This window comes from Aedes aegypti, chromosome 2 (genome assembly GCF_002204515.2).
Source record: "Aedes aegypti strain LVP_AGWG chromosome 2, AaegL5.0 Primary Assembly, whole genome shotgun sequence".
In the NCBI taxonomy this organism is placed as follows: domain Eukaryota; kingdom Metazoa; phylum Arthropoda; class Insecta; order Diptera; family Culicidae; genus Aedes; species Aedes aegypti.
Window position 1 is genome coordinate 65,025,797 of NC_035108.1, and position 25,721 is coordinate 65,051,517.

Consider the following 25,721-nt stretch of genomic DNA (forward strand, 5'->3'; position numbering starts at 1 on the left):
TTATGGCTATCTGGCTCCCAATATCAAATTTACTTTATTTTATTTTTTACATCGAGTCTATTTGCTTAAAATGGAATTTAAGTCATTGTAATACAGTAGAGACCCGATTTTGTCAGCCCCAGATGAATTTTAGGCTGACAAAATGGGGAACCTGACAAAATTGGGACATATATTTTGTTTCTGTTTTTCAAATTTTAACGTGTTAATTACGACCTACATAGCTTTTAAAGGGGGCGAGGGACATGGGCGTAGTCAGGTTTTTTTTTGTTTATCAGGGGGAGAAAAGCGGCCCTCACAATTTCATTCTCAAATTTCACGCCAAAGGATCCCTTTGATCGGCAATTTTGCAATGGCCTGTAAGACAACCAGCATCAATCTGAATCTACCTAACCGTTGAATTATCTAAGCATTTTTCTTAGGACACCACAATTCCTAAGGAAAATCAATCGAAAATTTCTTTAGGTTTTTTTTCCAGAATTTCTTTTAAAATGGCATCAGTAATTGCCTCGAAGCTCTTCTTGCAATTCCTTCAAGTATAATTCATAGAATATTTCAACTGGAGATTTCTATGTAAATTTTAAAACATTTTTAAATTCATCCAGAACTGTTTTTAAGATTTTTATAGAATTGTTTTAAAAATTTCATCAAGAATTTGACCTGGAATTGTTGTAAAAAAATTGTTTCCAGTATGAAAATTAAAAAATAATATTTTAAGAAACTTTCTTTAGTTTGCGATTTTTTTGTGTTCTTAGAGGTATTCATAAATGACATTCGATAAAGTTGTGAATAAATATCTGAAATTATTTCCATACCTGTGGGATGATTAAATGCTTGAAAAAGATCTTCGTGAAATTCCTGGTCGAATTAATGAAAAATCTCGTAAGATGATTCCAGTAAGAATCCTTCATAATCTTAGCAATTTTTCAAAAATAAAGAAGTGAAATTAGAGAAATTTCTGAAGGAATCTCTAAGACAGTTTTAAAAAGAGTTTTTGAAACTATTGATGAGTCCTAGGCCAAACTACATTAAGAATACTGTGAGCAAATTTCATCAAAATGTAGTTTTGAAGGGATACTTTCAAGAGCTTATAGAGTTATTCAAGGCAGAAAACCAATAAAACATTAAGAGCAAATTTTAAAGGAAATCTTCGAGATATTACTTTAAAAAAAAACCCTGAAAGAATGTAACAAAATGTGACCAATGAGTTAAATTTCCAGTATAAACGGTTACCTGGTTCTCTAGATATGTGCTCTTGAAAATTCGAGGCATCTTAACCTTAAGAGAAATTTTTAGAGGAATTCATGAATGAAGCTACATACCAAATTTCATTTTCGTGAACTCGGCTGTGTTTTTCGGTTTTTCATTTTTAACAAATAATTGCCAGGTTGCCAAGTAACGAAGCACGATTTACCGATACTCGAGAATGTATGTAATTCGTTTGTCGACTACTCAGCTGTGCATATCTCCATTGCGGACTGTTGATAAAACCTTCGAACAATGTCTGGCAAGATGTTTTCAAAAAGTCTGATGTTTGGTAGACTTTTTAAGTTTTATAATCTACGTAACTACTGCATAAATACGAGTACTGGAGACAATCTTTGAAGAATTCAAACACAAGATTAATTCTCATAGTAAAATTGTTCTTTTGCACAGAGGGAAGGAGGATTGCCATTGCCCCCTCTGGCTACGCCCATGCGTGCATGACATCGAACATCGTCATCAGTATTAATGTAAACGGGTACTACATGACGAAGACAATTTTTGGATATATTCAAGATAGGCTGACAAAATCGTGTCAAAAAGCTGACAAAATCGGGGGCAGACAAAATCGGGGGCAGACAAAATCGGGTCAGTACTGTATTAGTTTTTAGTAGTGTGTAGGATTGAAAGAAATATGACGGATAACATACATATAACAGGGAATTCTAAAACCCATTTAAAAAGGATTGACAAAATCAGGTCAATAACCATATTAAAGAATGAATTTGATTTTTGAAATTGTTACATACATATCCAGCTAATTTAAAAATAACATAGAACAATCAATTTTTATTAAAGTATTTAAATATTTGGAACTTCCAGATTTGAAAATAAAGACACTGACAATGATTTTAATAAGACAATACAGAAGACAGCTGCAAACAGTAAACTTTTTGATTTTCCATGAGCTTTTAAAGTTTCTCAATCGGTGTGACCGTTAGATTACTAAGGAAAATGTAAAGCTCGACCATACTCGTAAGTTTTGTTTTCCCTTTCGTTTCGGTTGCATGTACATTTTTAGCTGTCAATACTACCGTGGAAAGTTTCCTGGAAAGCATTATGTACGATTATGGCCTTCAAAGGAAACATCACACGAATCAACAGACTAGCATACAACGCCAAATGACACAATCGTAATACGTATCTGACGAAAAAAATACTGAAGCGGGAATTGAACCTAAACTTCTTTGATTGATTTTGCTAGTTACTTTGCAACACTATACGCACGGCAATAAAGTACAGATTTTTATTTTTAATATATCAGCTTATCTAAGTCTCGAAATTCCAGATTTAGACAATATATTTTCAAACGTAAAAGTAATGAAACGATATTTTTTATATGAGCGGATAATCTAGACTCCATAACCTCATACATTGTTTAATAGTTAAGTAGACTATTTCAAACGCATTTCATACATCATAAACAACATATTTGCGAGTAATACCAGCAGGGGCCTTCCTTAGCCGAGTGGTTAGAGTCCACGACTAAAAAGCAAAGCCATGCTGAAGGTGTCTGGGTTCGATTCCCGGTCAGTCCAGGATCTTTTCGTAATGGAAATTACTTTGACTTCCCTAGGCATAGAGTTTCATCGTACTTGCCACATAATATACGAATGTGAAAATGGCAACTTTGGCAATGGAAGCTCTCAGGTAATAACTATGGAAGTGCTCATTGAACACTAAGCTGAGAAGCAGGCTCTATCCCAGTGAGGATGTAATGCCAAGAAGGAGAAGAAGAAGAAGACTAGCATGGGCTGCATACATCAATAGTATGCCATTTAAAGGACTCTGTGGTTCGAAAGCAAATAGTAAGTAAAGGTTTTCAGCTTCAGTTGTCAAATTTCATAAATATTATGGCAGATATTGAACCGGCATACATTGGAGAACACCAAAATGGATTATCGCGTCAACATGGTATTGATCGATTATCAAAGCAAGGGGAAATTCAAAAATTACGTCCATTGTTTTTAAGTCAATCTAAATCCTCCCCATGTCCACTATCACGCTTTTGCCCACATGCACTGTCACACTTTCATACACCTCTACTCCCCTAAATGAATGACGTAATTTTTGAGCGTTCCCCTAAACTTTTACTTTGTCTTAAACTTTGCTAAAGGAGATCTAAAACATTAAATGTGATTTCCAATCTATTTCAAATATGGACGTATAAAAAAATAAAAGTTTTTAAACCAAAGCTATGAGTTTCTGTCACATAGTTTTCGAACGGTACATCATACTTATGATTCGTATGAAATCACTCATTCATGTTTTAATGCAATATTATGCACTATTGTGGACATTAGAACCAGATTCAGCCACTTAATTCGATCAAAATACTGAAAATGAAAATTGGTAGTCTACAACGAACATCGACCGGGTAAGTGCCGGCACCAGCACAATTGTGCTGGTCCCACTTTGTCCCTCCAGAAATATTTGCTGTGTGAATCAATTCTCATTTGGTCTTCACCATTTCAAAGAATGACTCTTTCACTCTCGATTCGCACCTGTGCATACCTAGAAATAACGAATAGTTGAAAAGTTGCGACAGATAAAACTTTTTCAATTCTTACGGTGTTTGTTTACTTTTTGTTTACCCTGAGCTGGTGTTTTCTAAACACGATGTAAACAAAAGCTGTTGTGCTTGATTACAAGTATCAATGATAATTCAATAATCGAAATCGAAAAAGTTTAGTAAAACAATGATTTATTGGCTGAAATAGTCATTCGATGTCAAGGGTGCCGAACAGCACAATTGTGCTGGTTCGTCCCGAAAGGGATAAAACATGCACGCTAATATCAAACCAAACATGCACGCTCAACTAAACATAAGCAGTATTTCAATTAAAATTAAAATTCATATCCTTATTGAATTGATAACGAAGCACCTGTCCGGTTGCCGTCGCTGGGTGCATGACTGCTGACTCCGCATCGCCTGATAATCGCCTCCGTCATCGTACCGTGTTGTTGCCTACAAATTGCATCGGTCGATGATCGAGGCCATGATCGCCAATTGAGATGTCAGCGAATTCCTGCTGTAGCTCCGTAGCTAACTCGCGTAATCAGTTGCGACTTCGGGTAGCTGGAGTCATTCCAGATTGTACCGAGGCGGGCGTCGGTACAGAATGCACAACGGAAAGTCTTTGGTGCACTTTAACCATCACAAGGTTGTGGTCCGAATCAATGTTTGCGCCGCGGTAGATTTTGACGTCGATAATGTTCGAGAAGTGTCTTCCATCAATCAAAACGTGGTCGATTTGCGATTCAGTTTGTTTATAACCCCAACAGGTGTACCGATACGGGAGACTATGCTGGAAGTAGTTACTATGTATGACCATGCTCATGGAGTCGGCGAAATCGATCAGTCTAAGGCCGTTTTCGTTTGTAAGCTGGTGAGCGCTGAATTTCCCTATAATCGGTCTGAATTCCTCCTTCTGCACATCCTGAGCGTTGAGATCTCCAATAACAATTTTCAAATAATGGCTTGCGCAGCTGTCGTATTCACGTTCCAGCTGCGCGTAGCAAGCGTCCTTATCGTCATCGTCACTTGCTAGGTGAGGTCTATGCACGTTGATTATGCTGATATTGAAGAAACAGCCTTTGGTCATCAACTTGCATATTCTGATGTCAATTGGCCACCATCTAATCACGCGCCTCTGCATTTCGGCCATCACGATAAAAGCTGTACCCAGCACGTGTATGTTGCCGCAGCTCTGGTAGATGGTATAACCATCCATATATGTATGTACCGTCGACTTTTGCTAGCAAACCTCCTGCAGCGCTATGATGTTGAACTTGCGGACCCTCAATAAGTCGGAAAGAATGCGGGTACTTCCCAAGAACTTACAGTTCCATGATCCGATTTTCCAATCGTTAGTCCGTTTTAGACGGCTTGTACGGCCTGTACCAACCCCCTGTCTCGCTGTAGGAACATCGTGCACAACACTGTTTAAAGTCTCACGCTGGCACTAGAACGATGATCATTGATCAGCCGCTCCTAACATGAAGAACAGACGCTCTGATGAGCTACACCCTGAGCCTTCCTTCTCTGTCAGTAGACGACCAAAGTTCCACCGGGATTGGTTACCCTATCTTTCCTATGGGTACTCCTACCCCAGGCGGCACAGTGGGAAGGTAAAGATAGGAGTTCCTGGACAAGAGGCTAACGACCACAAATAGGTTCGCGAAATAGGTACCAATGGTACGCAATTTCCAGGCATTTACCACCCAGAACACTTTTTCATAAGAAATTAATGTAATGTTTGAAATGATACTAATAAAGGATTTAAAAAATAAATAGTGTTGTCACTTTGGATGCTACCCTTATGAAGAATCACGATTATGACTCAAGAAACATGATTTACAACTCAATTTTTTATCCGTGCAGTCATTGATATGCGCAAGTTTAAAAAAAAAATCATCAATAGATCGATAATTACGAAACTGAATTGAAAGTATTTACTTTTTCCAGAAAGTTGTTGGATGAATTAGAACATGTGTTACCAAAACAGAAACTTGATGAAATAACTTTTATGGAGGCGCGTGGTTGCTAGAGTTTCTGTCACCATTGCATTACTCATTTGGAAAACCATAAGCACGGGAATGTCTTCAATGCGTATACATAGAATCCTTCATGAAGCATTTCAAACCACTTTCCTCTACCTCGTATTCTCGTATTGAGCCATCGTTCCCCATTTTAGATTTGTGTCTCGTTAAAACAACATAGCACAATTTTTGTTTCCGTTTGTTTCATTTTCTCCACCCAACTCAGCTTTCATTCAAACGATCCCTATTTGTATCGCATTCGGCGGCAACCGCCCATAATTTGGTTTTAAGATCTCTATCGGAAGGAGCACCGCTCTGCTGACGTGAGGCAGCCACTTCGACAGAGCAGCAGGTGGTTTTATGGAAATTCTCGCCCGAAAAAGAAAACCGTAAAAACAAATTATTTCATCTGATTTGTTAGCTTCATTAGCACTTTGGTGGGTACCAAAGATGAGAGATAAGCCTCATAACTAGGTTGGAGGTGGCAATAAAATAGAAACGGACTCATTGAAAATATGGCCTCGTTACGCTCCACTGAATTATCGCAGTACAATTGATCTCTTCGGCAATTTCTGGCTACCTTTTTGGACTTCTTTCTCGATTTCCAAACAAAAGCCGCCTCAAGCATTCTAACGACATTGAAAAGACATAAAGTAGTCACGTACCAAAGCGTGGACAACTTGTTTGTCGGCTGTCGAGAGTTTTAGTAAACGTTTCACGTCCGCTTATAGTTTTCCTGTGGGTATCTTTTCTAGCAATTTTCCGGTGCACAGTTGGCAGCGATGTGTTGCTCATCTGGTAGCGAGGACTGGATCGATGCTTTGTCAATTATGCATGCCGGTGGGCTACCATATCGACAGGATGTCACTCTCACTCAAAGCAAATGAGAAGGGGGTCTCATCAGGTCGTGTTATATATGTATGGAAATTCTATTTTTGGGTTCTATTAGTAAGCTGAATAGAATCATTAAAAATACATATATCACATATGTTGCACATTGAGAACGCATGTTTTTTTTTAATAAAATGCAATTAATCCTGAAAAGTGGACGTTTATAATTAATCCTAAAACGAATGACGGGCCTAAGCCTTAATGAAACTTCTGATTGTGCTGTAAAGTATGTAAATTCAAAACCGAATTTAGTACTATACCATTTTTCATCTACTTATAGGTATTTCACTAAACAGCTCGAAGATTTATTATCAAGTAAATTCAATTTTGGTGACGATTACTGCGAAAAAAAGCTTTCGACAAAAAAAAAACATTCAGCGATGTTTTCATTTAATGTTTTCTTCAAAAACACCTTTTCAAATGTGATATTATTTGTTTAATTTAACATCATAGCAGTGTGCTCTATATTATTGGACGTTTTCTAGATGATTGGGCGAGAATAGTTCATGGTTTTTCTTTGGAATGTTAAACAATCATCAACAAATTTTAAATTTCACTTCTAATCCAAAGCTTGTTTAAAAATTTATCAAAGACAAACTTTTTAATTAAAATATTATTCAAATTATTTTCTATATTATATTTGGCAGTTTAGGTATTAAAACATACGTACGCATTCATTATTTACATAAAAAAATAATATCTTTTCCTCTGTATTTTGACATTCATCTATACTTGCTTCTGCAGTATCAAACTGTTCGATACCAAGCCAGTAAACTCTCTCAGTATCTGTGCCATGTCGTGTTGAAAGACTAATTTTGCTTTGCTTTTCATTCGTAAAATATCAATTATTTGACACATCTAAACCACCTCAGCATCAGATGAGGAAGTCCAACGCATATTCGTCGAAAGTCAGTGCAAGTTAGACTGGCCCAGCTTAGTATGGGAGAATATTAAAGTTGTATAATTCCACGGGGCACCCTCCAGAATTATTCCTTAGAGTTAAAAAAAGACTTCCTGAAAGTTTCAGCGCATTTGGTCGTTCCATGAACTGGCGCATTTGAATTGAAGTTACTATAGGATTTTCAGCTCAAACATATGAGATTGAGCACATCATCTACTGATTGGTTCATGAAAATCGTTGATCGCATTGAATTGCACCCAGAATGTCAAAAACACTACTAGATACCATAGCGCACAATATTGTAGAAGTTTGTATAATGGTTAAAATTGATAAAATTGGTGTTTTAACTATTTGACGTTGATTTGCTAAGATCATGTTATATTGCTTTATATTTCTTCAACATAGACACTAAGCGCATCATAGTCACCTATGACGCTGGGCGAGCTGCTGCACAAGGTGCATGCATATATGTGATTGTACGGGAGGCTGATGATCTAAGCCTAACTTTCAATCAGGTTTGATAATACTCCTCAACATCATTAGAGATCGGTGAAATACTCTAGAGCAGCGTGTTACTTTTGCCTCTTTGCAAGGGAGCGAAAAAATGCTTAGCAGAGAGGCAACGAAAATGAGCGAGGAATATGCAGCACACGCTAAACTTCATCCGCTTCATCATTCTGTGCAAAGGGGGCTGTACACAGTTTTGTACAAACGGTGGTAAACAAACCGAATGAGTGAAATGCGCACAGAGGAGGATCGCTTGGAATGCGGAATTCGCTTCCATTTTTGTTTTGCTTCTGAAAACATTGAAAAAACATTCAAATTTTCAAGTTTCCAGAGATATTTTCATTCGAATAGCCGAAGCGGAAGCAAATAGGGAAAAAACTTTAACATTTGCGACCATTTTCCGACTTTTCGCCTGAAAAAAATCCCGGAAAACTTCACATCCTACCAATGGCCAACTGTTTGCTGCCGCGCGGGAGATGACTGACAGTTCCATTTCCATCGATCCGCGCATAGCCAATGGCCAACACATCGGTTACACATAGCATGAGTGCGACTTACACAGAATTTTCACTCAGCCAGAGAGTCCTGCATTGGTTGCCTCATTCTGGTGTAGTTTTAACACATGTGCTTCGTTGAGCAGGCTTTGCGTGTCGCATTTTTTTTGCACTCTCACTTGAATGGCTTGAGGATCTGTGTTGAAAGTTTTGAGTTTAGTTTTTTCTCCTCAGAAAAATGGCAAAACCGCCTCTCCTCTTTGCATCGCAGAGGAGTTTCTATCAAGCTTGCTTTCAATAACTGAAATATTAATGAAAACGAGCTTAAATCCAGATACAACCTCTGCAATTATGTTCATTAGGGTATCAACTAGTGTATTTGTCATTATGGGCTCAATTGAACGCGATCAACTAGTATACGGAACGAAACAGTGACATTGGGTCAATTCTCAATATATTTGAAAAGAATATCTTATACAAACTTCAAATTGAATGCGCCAGCTGGTGGAGCAACCAATCGAGTTGAAATTTTGTGAGAGCTTTTTTCTTAGCACAGGCTCAGTTTTCAACATTTTTGTTTTAAGGCCAGTCTAGTGCACATCTATCGACAAAAGGGGCAACACGTCTCCTAAGCCAAACTATATAATTCATCTTTGTTTAATTCCTTTTCATACGTCCATCACTGTTAGTTTTAAAAAGACAATAAACTATATGTTGTGTGCAGAACAAAATAAAGTGTCGTGAGCAATTCTCGCTGAAACCAGGCCGCCATCAGCACCCATCGTTAGAATTACAATTTTATGTCATTGATCGCTAGATTTCGATAAAACTTAAGGGTGGTCCTTTCGGTTTTCTCAAATTGGTGTACGCCAGCTAGCTAAACAGTTTGCGAAAAAGCCCAGTTTTTGATAAATCTTGGGTATTTCTTCACGTGATATGTCTCATATTTCCCTTGGAACACATAGCAACTTTAGTTCTTAGATAAAGGATAAAGCTTTCATTTAAAGTTAAAAAAATGTTGGCGGCTATTTCGAATTTGGCCGCCATCTTGAATTTTGATAGAAACATCGATTTTTCACCATTTGCGCACCGTTCGTTTTGAATTCTGAGATCACCATCAGAAAGCTGAGAAAAAAATGCGTAAGATAGGCTACAAAAACTAAGCGAGCAATGGTATTTACCCTATGAAATGAACGATTTTCTAAATCATGTTCTACGTTTTTGACGTATATGGCGAATGCAATCAATGCAAACATTATTTTTTGTACAACAAAGAAACAAGTTGTATCCTGACAATTGAGTTTAATTGAAAAGAAAACCGCTGCTACGAGTTATTAAACGAACAAGAAAATTTACCCAAAAAACAAACAAGAAACAAACAAATCAAGAAATTTACCCAAAACTTAAAAACTAGAAGCAATTGCAGAAACAAATCTGGAACATATCAATAAATTTACTCAGGAGCAAAAAACATCCGGAAAAGACAATTAACCATACTTAAAAACACATAAAGAAACAGATCCTCAAAAGCATCTAAAACAAAAAGAATTTTTTTTCAGAAACAATATCAATATAAAATCCATAAACAAATCATGGAACAAATGAAAAAGCAAATCCTGAGATTATCAACCACACCAAATTATGAAAGAAATCCAGCGTCAAACTCAACAATAAGTTTAGAAAAATTATAAATCGAATCGATAAAAAACACAACACAAACAAAAACAGGCGCATACATAGAAACAATTTAAGAAACAAACTCAAAAATTATTCCTAGAAAATCAGGAACATAATCAAGGACAGATCAACAAACTCGGACTGAAATCTAAAAACAAATTCAATAAAAAAAATCGGCAAAAACTCCAGAAACAAATCCGAAAAAAAAATCCTGAATACAAAACCTAGATACAAACGGATATATAAATACAAAAGAAACCCCATTAACAAATTGTTAATTAAATCCGAAATACCGATTTTTAAAACAGATCAAAAATAGTTTTAGCATGAAATCAAGGAAAAGCATTTACGACAAATATCTAGAATCGAACCAAGAAATAAACAATAAAAGAGATACATCTCCATACAAAATATATAACAATGGTAACTTATCCTAAAACAATTCCCAGAAGAAAATCCTTAAGAAAAATCAGAGATGTATCCAGAAAAAAAAAATTAAAAACAAAATCCTACGTATAAATCCAAATACAAATTGTGAAACAAAAATTAAAAGAATCAATTAAATTATTGCAGGAAAATATATAAAAAGAAAACAAAAACTGTGCACATCCGGATAAAACCCAGAAATAAAATATAAAACTTTGTTACAATACCAGATATAAATCCAGAAATAAGTGAAGAAACTCCCGAGATAAATCTAAAAATAACACAACCAAATTCTAGAAAAACAGCATCAAGGTAGAAACTAGAATATCATCCAGAAACAAATTTACTCACAATTAAGGATAAAACAAAAAAATATTCGAAAACAAACCAAGATGTGAACACTAAAATACAATAAACAAATTCAGAATCAATCTCAGATACAAATCTATATAAATAAAAATGGAGTGGTGTTTGTATGTCACGAAATAACTTGAGAACAGGACATCCGATTTGTACAATTCTTTCACTGTTGTCTTCTTGAAGGGCTCCGACGTGTTCGTGTGACGAAAAAGTTTAGGGAAGTTATCGGAAAATTTGGTAAAACGGGGGAGAACTAATATGTCATTTTGTATTGGAGATACCATGACATTTTTCAACAGCCTACTTGATGACTTGATAGCAAGACGAAGTTTGCTGGGACCACTAGTATAGAAATAAATCTAAAAACAGAAAGAAATCTAGGAAAAAAATATATCCCAAAAATTCAGAAGAGCTATCGTGCCGATAATTCAAAAACAATATTAATAATGAATCTAAAAATAAAATTTGAACCAAACTTAATCGATTGGTCACTCGCTGGTGTGACCAATCGATTAAGTTTTCAGCTCAAACGGGTGTTCGGTTCTCCAGATTCGTGCTCTTGAAAATTTGAGGTTTGGCTTCGTTCATCCTCACCTTAAGACAAATTGAAAAATACAAATACATATTCAAAAATTCAGATATAAATGCAGGAACAACCCCAGAGAGAAATAAAACACAAAATCAATAGCTAAAATCCTAAAAGTAATCCTGAATTAAATCAATAAAAAGGACAAAGAACTAAACCCTAAAACAAATCTAGAAACAAATCATAAACTCAAATCTAAAAAAATAAGAAACAAATCTAAAATCAACTCCAAAAATAAACTAAAATTATATCCAGAATAATACCTTCATACAAATTAAAAACAAAGAAATTAATCTTGAATCAATATCGAATCCAGAAACCAATCATTATGCACATCCATAAGAAAATCCAAGTAGATCAACAGATTCAGTAAAAAATAAGAAGCAAGTCCATAAATAAACTCAGCTAAAAAATCAATTGAAAAGCTCTGTACAATTAATCATACAAAGCCAAAAACAAATTCATCAATGAATCCAGGAACACGGTTTCAAAATAAATTTGAAATGCCATCAGGAAAAAATCCACGAACAAATGCAAAAAAACACACCTAAAAAGAATCATTTCTGCAGCAAATTTAAAATCCAATAAAAAATAAACCAAAAGCAAACAAAAACAAATCTAAAAATAATTCCATGAGCAAATCCGGAAATAAATTCAAGAATAAATCCTGTCACATATTAGTAAACAAATGGAACATAAAGAAAAAAAGAACAAAGCATATCGAAAAATAAAACGAAAAGCAAACCTAGCAACAATTGCAGGAACAAATCCAGAAAATGCAATCCAGATCCAATCAAAACCAAAATAAACCAAATGCAATTCAAATCCAATCAAAAACAAACAACAAAGAAAAACCCAGGAAGAAATCCGGAAACAAATAAAGTACCATAAATAAATCATCCAGATCTAGGAACTACACCAGAAACAAGTACAAACAAAAACAGAATAAGAAAACAATTAAAATCCAGAAAAAGATCATTTTACAAATCCAGAAAAAAATCCATGAAAAATAAACAAGAAACAAATTCAGAAATAAATACAGAAATAATAATAAATTCAGAAATAAATACCGAAAAATTCATAAACAAACCTAACGAAGATTCAGGAAAATATCCGGAAATAAGCTAAGAACAAGTAGACCAACAAATTGAGTAAAAAAAAATTTAAGTGAATCCAGAAACAAACCCAACAAAAAAAATTAATAAGCTCTGCAACAATCGATTATCTAAACCCAAAAACATATCCACCATCAAATCCAAGAAAACGATTTCTTAATAAATCTGAAAAAACACTCAGGAACAAACCCACGAACAAATGCAAAAAACACGCTGAAAAACAAATTATTTCTGCAGCAAATCCATAATCCAATCAAGAAATTAAGCCAGCAGCAAACCGAAAAAAATCTAAAAATAAATCAAAATTAAATCTAAGAACAAACCCGAAAAAACAGAAACAAATACAAAATCAATCCTGGTACAAATTAGTAAACAAATAAAAAATAAATCGAGAAAAAAAAAACAAAACAAAAACAAATCAAGAAAAAATATTAAGCATATTGAAAAATAAAACCTAGGAACAAATCCAGAGAACCCAATAGAGATCCAACCAAATACAAATGCAATCCAAACTTAATCCGAAACAAATTACATAGAAATAAATCCAAGTACAATTTCAGAAACATATTTACACACAAATCCTGAATTAAATCAAGAAATGAATTCAGAAAAACAGAAACAAATTCAAAAACGAATATAGGAACAATCCGTAATAAAATTGAAAAAAAAAACAAATCCATAAATATACTCCGGAACAAATAAAATAACAGAAAAAATCATCACAAACAAATCCAGAAAAAAAACAAATCCAATTCAAAACCAATCTAGGCACAATTCCTGAAACAAATCCTGAAACATATGAAAACACAAATCCAGAACTCAATCAAGGAATAAACCCAGCATAACAGGAACAAATTCCTAAACGAATACAGGAACGAGTCCGTAATAAAATAAAATAAAATAAAATAAAAATCCAAAAACAAAGCCAGGAACAAATCCGGAAACAAATACAATAAATCATAAAAAAAATTCAGGAAGTAAACCAGAGACAAATTTAAAAAAAAAAAACAGAAAATAATAGGTACAAATTAAGAATTAAAATTATAAACAAATCGTGAAATAAATCAAAAAGCAAACCCAGAAACAATTATGTATAGGTGAAATTCCTTAAAAGGCATTAATTTTAAATACAATTAAAATTGCTATTTTACTGTTGAAACACTAAACCAACTTTTACCAGAGCTAAAATGCCTAATAAAGGCAGAAACAATCGAATTGTTAAATTAATGTAAATTTGCATGTAAATAAACAAAGAGATGTTTTACTTTTATTACTACTACAATTATAGGTAATTCAGAAAACATAATACAAATTCAATCTGAAACCTAATCCAATTCAAATCATTTTGAAATATATCCACTATCATTAAAAGTATATTTTTTCTAGGCTATCATAAATGTAGTCACATCTTTGAGACGAAACGTATCATTATCTGTTCTTCCAGAAACAGCCACAGACAAACAGTGGAGAGTAGAAAAAACAATGAGCAACTTATTTCCTCCTGTCTGATTGTTAGCAAATCAAATTTTCCTCCACATCTTGTTCAGACGTACCCAGCTGTCTGTGTCAACTGTGTTCTAGAACAGATAAAGTTTTCTTTTCGTTTTAGATCGGGGTTTCTCGCAGTAGGTAGATATGGTGAGATCAAGGCGATTATCCAAACATGCGTTCGCATGACTTCGTTTTTCCAATTGGTACCGTAAAATGGGGTGAAGTTTATCACTTTTGGACAATTCTGTTCTATAATATCTAGTTGTTCAATTTAGCAATATGTTTCCAAAATTAAGAAGATTTCTACTCACCAAATTTGGGATTATTGCATTATTTTTTGATGAATTGATCAATTTTAGTAATGAACGCAGTAAAATTGCATTAAAGCCTGAAGGTTGGCAATTTTAATTTGAATTGGCAACTTGTTCGAAAATGAACATTTTTTCTCTGAAAATCGATTCACAAAACAAATCTGAAATGTATGAAACAGTTTATTTGAATGGTTTCTTCATATGGCTTTAGCAATAGTTGATTGTATTTTCATACTACAATTATTTTGAAGGTCAAACCAAATTTAGAAAAATTCAAAGTAGCTATCAGATAATGCAACAACACATAAATTTTGATAATTGAAATCGGATAAAAGCTCTCTTGACAGTATATAGTACAAGAATGATTAACATCTCTCCACAGATCGACTACACCCCGAATTACAGTACTGTAGAACGGCATTTTGTTCTGCATACCGCTCAAATTATGCGTAACGTTAGGCGTTGTAATAAAATAAAAATAAAGTTGTTTAATCTTTCCGCATGTGTTATTACGATTATTGCGATCGCTTGAACGGTGCTATAAATAGAAAGCAAAGAACACAAGTGGCGCCCGTTGAAATTCATGGAACAGTATGGGTGAAAATTCACAGCCGAAAAGTTAGATGTTGAAAACCGGGCAGACGTAATTTCACGGCTAAATGCTACCAAATTACCGATACCTAGTTTAATGTTAACAAATGAACGAATTTATTACAAGCAGCTGATTTGAATGAGTTTACGAGCGAAAGAAGTTCGTGTCGGGAAGCATTCAAACTTGACGTGGATTGCAAATAAACGGACAGAACAAACCTATTCGAATTGGGCTTTCGTGACACCCCAGAGTGCCAAAAATGTAGTTCTGTTCAGTGTAATCTTGAACCAGCTTGAATCGCTACTGCGGTTCGGATCGTATGCTAGTAAATACCGAAAGTTACAGCTAGCTTTGCACGATAATAAAAAAAATCTACTTAACACTCCAGCACTTCAGAAAAAACCCAAGCCATCCGTTCGCGGTAGATCCAAATTGGTGTCAGTCACGGAATCCAAGCATTACCACCTGCAAACAACCACTAAAATAGGGTGTAGAAGTAAGAGGTGCGCTTCAGGATTCTGATTGCACTGCGAGCAATCAACTAGGCAAGGTCGTAACCAGGTTTAGGGAACTATGAAAGTGTATTTTCCAAGCTGTGTTTCAACAGAAATACTCAAAGTTTCAAAAACTTTGATTTCAAATGACGAAAAAAGTTGATGTTTTATACGCCTATGAATGGTGATAGCAACTTTACCACATGTTCCATCGCGTCGATCATTACGATAGACAAAATAGTTTGGATCTCTTTTGAATTTGGATCAAGGTCTTAAACAAGTTTCAGTAATTACTGCTATATGTTTATTATTAGCTGTTTGAAAAAAAAAAATCATTCAAAAGCGAGCATACTAATTTAAAATAATAAAAAAAATATTTTATCCACTAGAGAAAAGAAATTCAATCACAATTTCATTAATAAAGTTGGTAACTTGGACTGGTTCAGCCAAAGACGTGGGTTTGAACATTGCATCAATCATTTGATTCAATTGTTCAGAAAAAATAAATTTGAAACCACTCGATAATTACTATCCTACGGATACCCGTAGGAAGAAAATTTGCAAATTTCCGTTCATCTGCCTGGTACGAGCCTCAACGATTCGTTTGCGCGAAGGGCAATCCCAAAAGTTAGACTTATGGTTGTCTCCATAATTTGCGCATGCAGACTTTTTGATAGCTGCATGCATGCAGCAATGTTTGATATCATGACCTCAATTTTGGCACCGATGGCACTGAGTGGGGTTTTGGAAATATCATCCAGATCTCTGGAAATGTTTTTATGTAAAACGGATAATATAAGTCTTGCTGCTTTGTTGCACTTTTGTTAAATTGAACTAAATAATATTCTTGAGAAAGCCCTTTTCGATGAATATATAATAAGGTTCTCTTTCTTAAAATGATCCCTTGGACTTGGGAAAATCCAAGTAAATGAATACTATCCCTGCCCACCTCTGACTACGTCCATGCCAACCACCGATGATAATCGCCACAAACCCACAACACGTGGCACGTTCCTTGCATTAGTATTCATGGTCGAAAATTTAGACTCTGTCTGTCGAGGACCAACCACACGGCATACACGCACAGGCTATTCTTGGTCGCTCTTTCGGTACATGCGATCCACTGCACTAAGCGAGCGTGCATTTCATAAATCGTGGAAGAGTTGTACTGACAAATCTACAAGTGATGGTCCACAAGCCGGCAAATAATGACATACAACAGTACAGTGTTCATTGGCTTGGCTTGCTGGCTAGCCACCGACAACTTATAGGGATCATTAACATTTCTGACGAGCATGACAAAACAGCTGCTACACCTCTGCGTGCCCTGCAATGCTACCGGCTGCAATCGTCTTGCTGCAAACGATAAGCGTATTATGTCATGGGGAATCTGTATGTAAGGATGCCAACGCAGTAGTACAAGTAAAAGGACGGCTCGCATATGTGTTATTAGAATAGTTAATTTCGAATGGTAGAATTCAGCATGCAAGTTCACAAGTCACCAAGTTCCATTATATCGGTGGATTCTTTCTGAAATTGTATCTGTATTTGTTTCAGGGTTAGTTTCTTATCTTAATTCTCTATGATTTTTTTTTGGATTAGCTCCTGGGTTCATTTCTAATTTCGATTTTGGATTTCTTTCTAGATATGTTTTTAATATTGTTTAATGACCAATTTCGGGTTTTCCTTTCTGATTTTGATTTTTTTAGATGTTTATTTTTATTTGTTTCTGTCTTCGTTTCTTGTTTTATTTCTGAATTTATATCCGATATATTTCCGTTATTGTTTGAAGATGTGTGTTTGGATTTGTTCTTGCATTTTCTTCTAGTTTGTTTTTAAGTTTGTTTGAAGATTCCCTTGTGAGTGTATTTCTGTATTTCTGGAATTGTAGTTGGATATGAATTCGGATTTATTTCTGGAATTCTTTGTGATATTATTTTTGAGTTTTTCTGGCATCTGTCGTCTGATTGAAGTTCAAACTGGGGGATTTAGTCGGCAATCAGTCTAGTGATAGCGAAGAAAAAATGTAATGTCGAATTTAATTCTGTATGGCCCAGCTCAGTATGGGAGAAAAATAATGTTGTATAATACCACGGGGCACCCGCCACGATTATAACTTAGGGTTAGAGGAAGACTTCCTGAAGACTTTACTCGATACCTCTCTAGCTCGATGGTCTCTTTGATATCGCGCAATGGAGTGTTGACTGTATACTGTATAGTTTTGTAGATAAAAACTCTAGTGGAAATAAATGACATACTACTACATTCGGGTTTTCATATATTTATAGGAATTCCACTGTTTTTTTTCTGGATGTATTTTCCATACATTTCTAAGTTAGTTTCTGATTTTTGCTTCTAGATTAATTTAGAAATTTGTTTCTAAGTTTGTTCCTGGACTTTTTTGGTGGATATGTTTTTGTTTTGTTTCTAGTTTCTGAGTTTGGTTTAAAATCTGTTTTTGAACTTATTATTTTCAACATGCTTCGACTTTTTTCTGCTTTTGTTCCTTGATTAAATTCTTCATTTTGTTCTGTTCTGGCTCTTTTACGTATTCGTACCCTCTGAGCTGAATGTTAATAAAGTATATTTGAATTTTATAATTATCAATTCCACCCTAACTGCTAATCTTTTGACAGATTTCAACTACCGCTTTTGACGTATTTCAACTACCACCTGTGGTCTTCATCAGCGCCAGTTACTCTCGTCCGCTGATAATAAAAAATATCTTCCTTGTTTATAGTTTTATTTCCTAGCTTCTTTTGGATTTTTTGTATTATCTTTGTCTTGATGATTTGTTTTCTAATTTTGTTTGTGCATTTATGGATTTTTGGCTTTTCTTGATTTATATTTGAATTTGTGTTTGGGTGTGTTTCTGAATTTGTTTCCATATTTATTTCCGTTTTTTTACTTGCTACTGGAATTTCGATTGGCATTTGTTTCTGAATTTGTCCCAAGTTTGGTTTCTCAATATACCAAGCATTTTTTTTTGGTTTACGGAATGTATTTTGCATTTATTTCCGGATTAGTTCCTGAATAACTAGAGCTAGATATAACGTTTGCTCTTGGATTTGATTTTAAGTTTATTCTGAGATTTGAAAGTGAATTCGCATCAGTTTTTTTTACTAATTTCATTTGTTAGTTTGTTCCTCGGTATAATTGTTCATTTGCTACAGAATTTTTTTTCTGTGTCTGTTCATGGGTATGTTTCTAAATTTGTTTTTGATTTTTTTTTCCTAGAACTGTTGAGAAATAATTTACTGGTTTATATGTGTTCCCGACTTTGTATTTTGATTTATTTTTGATTCTTGTTTCTGCATTTATTTACCCGTTTATATTTTTGCGTTTTTTTCTAGATGTGTTACTGAAAATGTTTAAAGTTTTGTTTCTTGATTTGTTTTGGATTTGTTTTTAGATTTACTTCAACTTTTTTTTAAATAAGCTTTCCCAGCCTGTTTTTTATATATATTTTGGTTTGTGTTTCTGGAATTGTTTTTGGATTTGTTTTGAATTTGATTCATGGTTTTCTCATGCCTAGTAAAGCGTGACATGGATTGTGCATGACCCCCAAACATCTGGCTTGAGAAAAGAGCGATTGTTATAATAAAGTGAAAATGAAAACTCACTGTAATTATTACTACAAGAAACTTCTTTAACCGTTAGAGAAACAAATTAAGCAATCCTCTATGGTATATCTTGTAACCATTCTAATACGTTTACTCTATTATCCCAATCCAGAGCTTGTGAGTAATAAGATAGGAGATAAGAGAGGTATGCCATACTAGAGTTCGGCATGAATCTGTAGAACAATATGTGTATAACAGTTTACTGTTTGAATTATATACTATAAGTAAGCCACTTCCAATCAATCAGCCGCCAAATTCAATGTCAGAAATTATTGTGTACCTTGATCTTTCTGGACAAACTTGGAAAAAGGGCCATAGTTTTATTTGCATTTAATTTTAATGATGATTGGAAAACAGTAAAAAGATGCGTGTTTCATTACTTTATATTCGATCACATTAAAAGGTAGGTACTATCGTGGCATTGCTTTTGGGTGTTGCAGGAATTGATTTTCAACCGACTGTTGTCAACTTTGTTGGAATGCAAAAATTTGTTTTGATCAATTACGCGCTTTTATCAAGTTTGTCCATTCTTCAAGATCTGGGCTCACAGTGACAGTTCGTGACAGCAGAATCTCGGCTCACTATGACGTCCATAAATTTTGTATCGGTTTCTTCCTTCCAGCCATTAGAAAAACGTCAAAACTAGTTGAGCATTGTAAATTTTCATGGATTGCTATGTAAAAATCATATTAAAACGAGTCTCCAAAACGGGAATTTTCAAACGGCAAATTTTGAAACCTTTCCCATACAAAGTTGAGTGTCCGGAATTTAAAGCTGTCTGGAATTTGAATCAGAACGGTACTACACGAACAACTTGACAACATATCAAGCGTGTGCTAGAATAAGGGCGTTAGTCGCATGATCGATTTCTCTTCATCGATCCTCTCTTCTGTGAATAAAGGTGACACGATGCAAGTTTGTCAGCATTTTTTCACCCCAGGACGCAAGATTGCATCGCCGCCAATCGTTTTGAAGTGAAAAAATGCCAACAAACCCGCATCTTGTCTCCTTTATTCACATCATTATTCACATTATTATATCACTCCTGTATTTCTTTATTCTCCTTTATTCCTCTAGAAGTTCTTGAGTGATTCAGAACTGACATATAAATTTCTGGAAGTAGTAGGAATTAACTCCTGAAAAATGATTTGATCAAACTTCTGCTGATATTTTGTGGCATCATTCATAACATATTTACAGATTATGACGATTTTTTCAAAGATTTATTTTTGCAAAATAATACTGCCGTGAATCGCAAGTCAGTCCTATCTGCATTTTCGTCAAAATTGAGTTGAGTTCAGTTTTCAACATATCTTCCAATGCTCTTTCAGCTGCACTAATGTATGATTTGTTCGGAAAAAATATGAAAAAAAAACAGCAAATCAACACTACAGATTTCCACACCGTGTAACACAAAAATGAAACGTGTTTTCATATTTATATTCTTTATATTTTTCTTGGAAAGCTATCGTAGTGAAAAGCACAGCCCATTTTCGCAATGCTTACTTTCTACAGATGGGACTGACTTACGAATCACGGCAGTAGAGAAGAAAATCCAGCGAAATATTTGATGGAGTTTCTGCTCCACGAAACATTTTTCAAGCATCTTAAGTTTCTACTGAAAATTTTTACGAGTAGTCGGGTCACTTCGGTGCAAGGACAAAAAAAACTTCACAAAATCATAGATTTGTTCGTTCATTTGTTATCTAGAAATATATGAGTAAATAATACCTCACTGGTTGTAAAGGCAAGCAGTTTGGTCTATTATTGTCAAATTTGTACGATAAGATTTATTTAAAAAGGATATAAATATTCATAGATGCCCATATTTTTTAATTTGAATGATAACAAAAGTTGATCCAGTGAATGATCCCAAAGACAGGACTGGTAGAAGTTTTTTTTAGAGATTTGGTCTCTGTTTTTGAGCAAGTCTCTAAGAATGCTCTATTTTTATTGGAAGGTATCTAAAGTGCCGTAAAACGAGATAACTTTGATAGTTTTTTTTAAGGAAACTTGAATATTTATACATGCTGCTTCAAAGAATTATAATTTATATTTTTAAAACAAGTACTGACATCCTTGCTATCGATTGCAGTTGATAGATTGCCAAAAGATTTATTTTGAATGGAAACATAATTTTTCATTCAATCGATTTTCTGTTTTGGGGTTACTTAGATAATGGAGTATAAATCGAACAAAAATTCAATGAATTACGCATTTATACGGCATTGCACACCTCTAAGCATTTAACGTTATATGGATATTTGTGACTTAGATTACAAAAATGGTCCCAGTTTGTGAAAATCCCAGAGATTTGTGACCATATTCAAGTTCTATGATAACTAAGCTGTCAAAGATAAGTGACCAACTATTCAAAACTACATCAAATAGTGATCGTGGAACTGATTGTTTGTAATCGTTTCGAAAATGCTAAAACCGTATAAATTTTTAATATTAGTATATGCAGCTTCAAATGTTCTCGATTCAAATGAAGACAGATCTTACATTAGGTGCCATACTAATATTCTTTAGTTTTGCATTCGTTTTGCTTAACCGATTAATAGAAATTATGATATTTCGTTAAGTATGTGGTGGGTAACGCACTACCCGCATTATCAAAGACACCACGTTTTACGGTATCTATTTTAACCAAAATTGTCTCCTTTTTACTTTTCTAGCTATACTGATCAAAAATTGTACAGGTTGAAACCTTCAGAGACAATAACGGGTTCAACAGGTTCTTCACAAATTTCAAGTCTCAGATTTCCCGAGGAAAAGCTCCAGGAATTATCATAGTGATTTTATTTAGAATACTTTCAGGGTCTCCTACAGGGATCTCTCCAGACATTCTAATAAAGATTTCTCTATCAATTCTTCCAGAAATTCTTCCAGCATATTTTTTAAGAATGCTAGAAGTATTTCTCCAGAATTTGCTCCAGGAAATCCTCGAGAACTCCAACACTACTACCTCTGGTAATTTCCTCAGGTTGATATTTTGTTTCAAAACTATCCAAAAAATCTCCTGAAATTTTTTCACTACTTCGACCGAACTCTCCAGTGGTTGGTCAAGGAGATCTTCCAAGGATTTCTTCAAAATTTCTTCCGAGGAAATTCACAAAGGTTTATTCTAGAGTGTTTGGAAAATTAGTTATTTTTTTTTTTCAAGGAATCATGCAAGAATTCTTCTGCCTGTTCATGTGGGTTCCTTCAAGAGATCATCACATAGCTATTCCACAGAACAGTTCGTGTTCCACCAGGGTTATGAAAAATACATTACTTTAATATGAGTCTCTTCTCCATTGTTTGTTTCAGAGTTATACCGGACAATCGTCTGATCTCAACAGCCGCCATGATGATGATGGACATCCTCCGATGGTTGCCGGGAGCGTGTGGAAGTCTGGGCCCAGCACTGATACCTCCAGCGCACATCGCAGTCCTGTGGTACTTTTGGCAGAACTACTCCCGATACGTGGACAAACGGTTTTGCTCCTGTTCCTGTTGGGACACGGTGTTCAAAGGTTTTATAATGACCAGAATATGGATTTATGAACTGTTATAAGTGAACTTTATCGCATTTCAGGAACGTACGAGTCCGGAATCGCCTCCTACAAGCACATGTACTTCAACGCCACGCAGAACACGATGAAGATGTGGCTGTTGATCGTGGTCGGTGTGATCTCACTATACGAATGCACCAAATATCTGACGCAGCTATTGCTCCAGAGTCGAGTTCGCTACACGATGATCGTGCTTTTCATGCTATCGATCTTCTCGCACTACTACGCGTGGTGGGCGTATCTCAACTACTACAACGACGAGTACTACAATCAGTGGAATCATCAATTGTTTTTCACGGTAAGAGTTGGATGATAGTTCAAAACATAATACGAGGTAACAATTTATAACACTCACAGATTACCGAGCTCATATCAACCAGTTTTGTGCTCCATTTGGCCAATGTGGAAAACGTGGTGACGTCACGCAAAACTTTCGCGATTGTAGGAATCGCTATTCTGCACATATTGGCTAGCGGAGTTGACCAATTCATATCAAATGTGTTCCGCGGCGAAGGATATCCCCATCAGGTAAGATTAATAACCCTGAAGAAGATTTCAAAATAGCCGAAACGTCGATATAAATTTCTTCCAAATTTTTAAGGTTGTTCGTGATTTGGGCTTCATGATTCCGGACGTGATGCATCTGATGATTCCGCTGTGGCTTCTGCGGCAAACTCGCAAGGAAATCTTCAGCACGAGGCCATTCTACCGGGATCGAAACTTACGCAGGGACGTGGTTCTCATGTTCTTCGTGGTAGCAGTATTATTCACCATATGTACGTTCCTGTGAGCTCGGCCTACGAACGATGCTTGAGAAACGTAGACCCTTTTCCAGTACATAGTGATCTAATCCTGAATTCTTCCAACGTTTGTGTAAATTAGTTAAAGTTACGAGATGTGAGTGGAGCTTGTATGAAAAAGGTCCTTCCTGCTCAAAAGAAATCATCACATAGTTTTTTTAACCAACAACGACGGCACACCAAACACCAGGCAGCTCCGAAATTGGCTTCAACGCAAGACTGTTGTATTAGTAAATGCTTTTCGGTTATGTTCCAAGAAATTTAAGGATACATTCATTAACTTAAGTAGAACTTAATAAAGGCGATATAATTTTATTTTGTAGGGTTCTGAGTAAGGTTTTGCACTCTACAGACATTTTAAAACACCTAACTAAACCAAATATGGTGTCTTGTAATGAGAAAACCGTTTTGTTTCAAGATACCAACGAATGCATTTTGAAATGGACGAAACATTTTTAAGGAATAAATTGTTTGTTCTTGAAACGCGATCATCTCAAAACAGCAAAAGCAAAACACAACCAAACCAAAGAAATCAAAACCAATGTAGTTATATTCTAACTCCCATGTCTACCGTTTCTGCTCCAAGCCGTAATAGATTCTAGTGTTTTCTAGCTCGATCCTTGCATATATTAGCGTGGATTTCTTCCAACAACCCCAAGCAACAAATCTGGTTTTCTAGTGGTTTTATAATAAACTTAAATCCAACAATTAATTCTTCAAGGCTACAATAAAATCACACTCACTACTGGAATACAGCTTTATTACAGTCTTTTGAATTTAAGTCAGCCTTAAGCCCACGAGAAAACCAGACATGCTGCTTGGGATTAATCTTTAGATGAATCAAAAACCAATAGATCCGTAGTGGCAAACACATATCTTTGAATTCTACTTATCAGTGAATAACTCTTTTTAATAAACCATCATCGAACCACACTGGCAGCAACTGTAGCTTTGCTCCTTTGCCAATTTTAAACTAAAGAGAGAGAGAAAAAAAAAGAACACAGAATTATCAGCATAAAAGTAGTTTAAAACAAGACTTGCCCTGAATTATCCCATATCATCGCGGCCGCAAAAGACTAAGTTTTGTCCATTTGTACAAGTTTAGCAACCTAATCGATTGGAAGCACACATCTATTGGAAACTAGAATTTATTCAAAAGAAAACCCGTTTTGCTCTAGCAGAAATATACTATTGGAAAAATTAAGGTAGATTTAGACCCCCGTTGCAGTTGTAGCTTTCAGCCCTGAACCGAACAGACTTCAGTACACATCTACACAACACATCTAGAAGAGTAGACAATAACGAAACGCTAATTGTGTAGATGAATATCCGGTTTGGTTTGACGAGAGTATAGATAAACAGATATAGAAAAAATATGAAAATTTAAACCCTAAGAGTGGACAGTTTAAAAAAATAAACAGAGAATTAGAGTTTGTTTTCGAAGCGCAGCGCTTCATTGAACGAATCGACTTATATCTACTGTATGTTGATAGGTTTTAGAGAGACCAGTTGTTGAGCCTTCCTCACATTGTCCTGCGAGAAAGGAAAAAAAATCGAGGAAGTAAAGCGATAAGTAGTGTGACACTAAAGAAAAACGAAGCCACATGAGAAAGATTGAATAAAATATTGTTGGTAGAGATTGTATAGAGAACTACTACATATGAGCGAAGGGCCACAATTAGGAGATGTGGTCGCTGAAACACAACTACGCTAACAAAAGAATAAAGCCAAGAGAATGGAAGTCCATTCAACAATACCCACCATTAGATTGTTCTCATTTAGGATTATGATTTAGAGGTAAAACATTTATTTAATTGAGATATAAGCAAGTATGAATTGGTATTGAATAAATATGAACTGAATATATTAGACAATTTAATCGTGTTGTTATTACATTTGCTTATTCCAAGATGTTTTTCGTTCTGAGAGTTCTTTTCGGAAAGATAACGCAAATTCTTTTTAATTTTTTGTTCCCTAATTATGTGTTAACCTTATATGAGTTAACAACAATCCAATCGACCAGTCTAACGTCACAATCACCAGCCAGACCAGCCCAAAATATCGATCGAGCAATTGATCCAAACACTTAATTCA

At 35.1% G+C, this 25,721-nt stretch overlaps 1 protein-coding gene across 1 annotated transcript in view; it reads left to right on the plus strand.

Moving 5' to 3' along the window:
- Positions 1 to 25,506, plus strand: part of LOC5566351 — a 59,751-nt gene extending 34,245 nt beyond the window's left edge. The window contains exons 2-5 of the mRNA XM_001650695.2: positions 22,583 to 22,788; positions 22,851 to 23,125; positions 23,185 to 23,355; positions 23,429 to 25,506. Of these exons, the coding sequence (XP_001650745.2) occupies positions 22,620 to 22,788; positions 22,851 to 23,125; positions 23,185 to 23,355; positions 23,429 to 23,617 (804 nt within the window). The 5' untranslated portion in view covers positions 22,583 to 22,619 and the 3' untranslated portion in view covers positions 23,618 to 25,506. The remainder of the gene's footprint in view (positions 1 to 22,582; positions 22,789 to 22,850; positions 23,126 to 23,184; positions 23,356 to 23,428) is intronic.
- Positions 25,507 to 25,721: the final 215 nt, after the last annotated feature.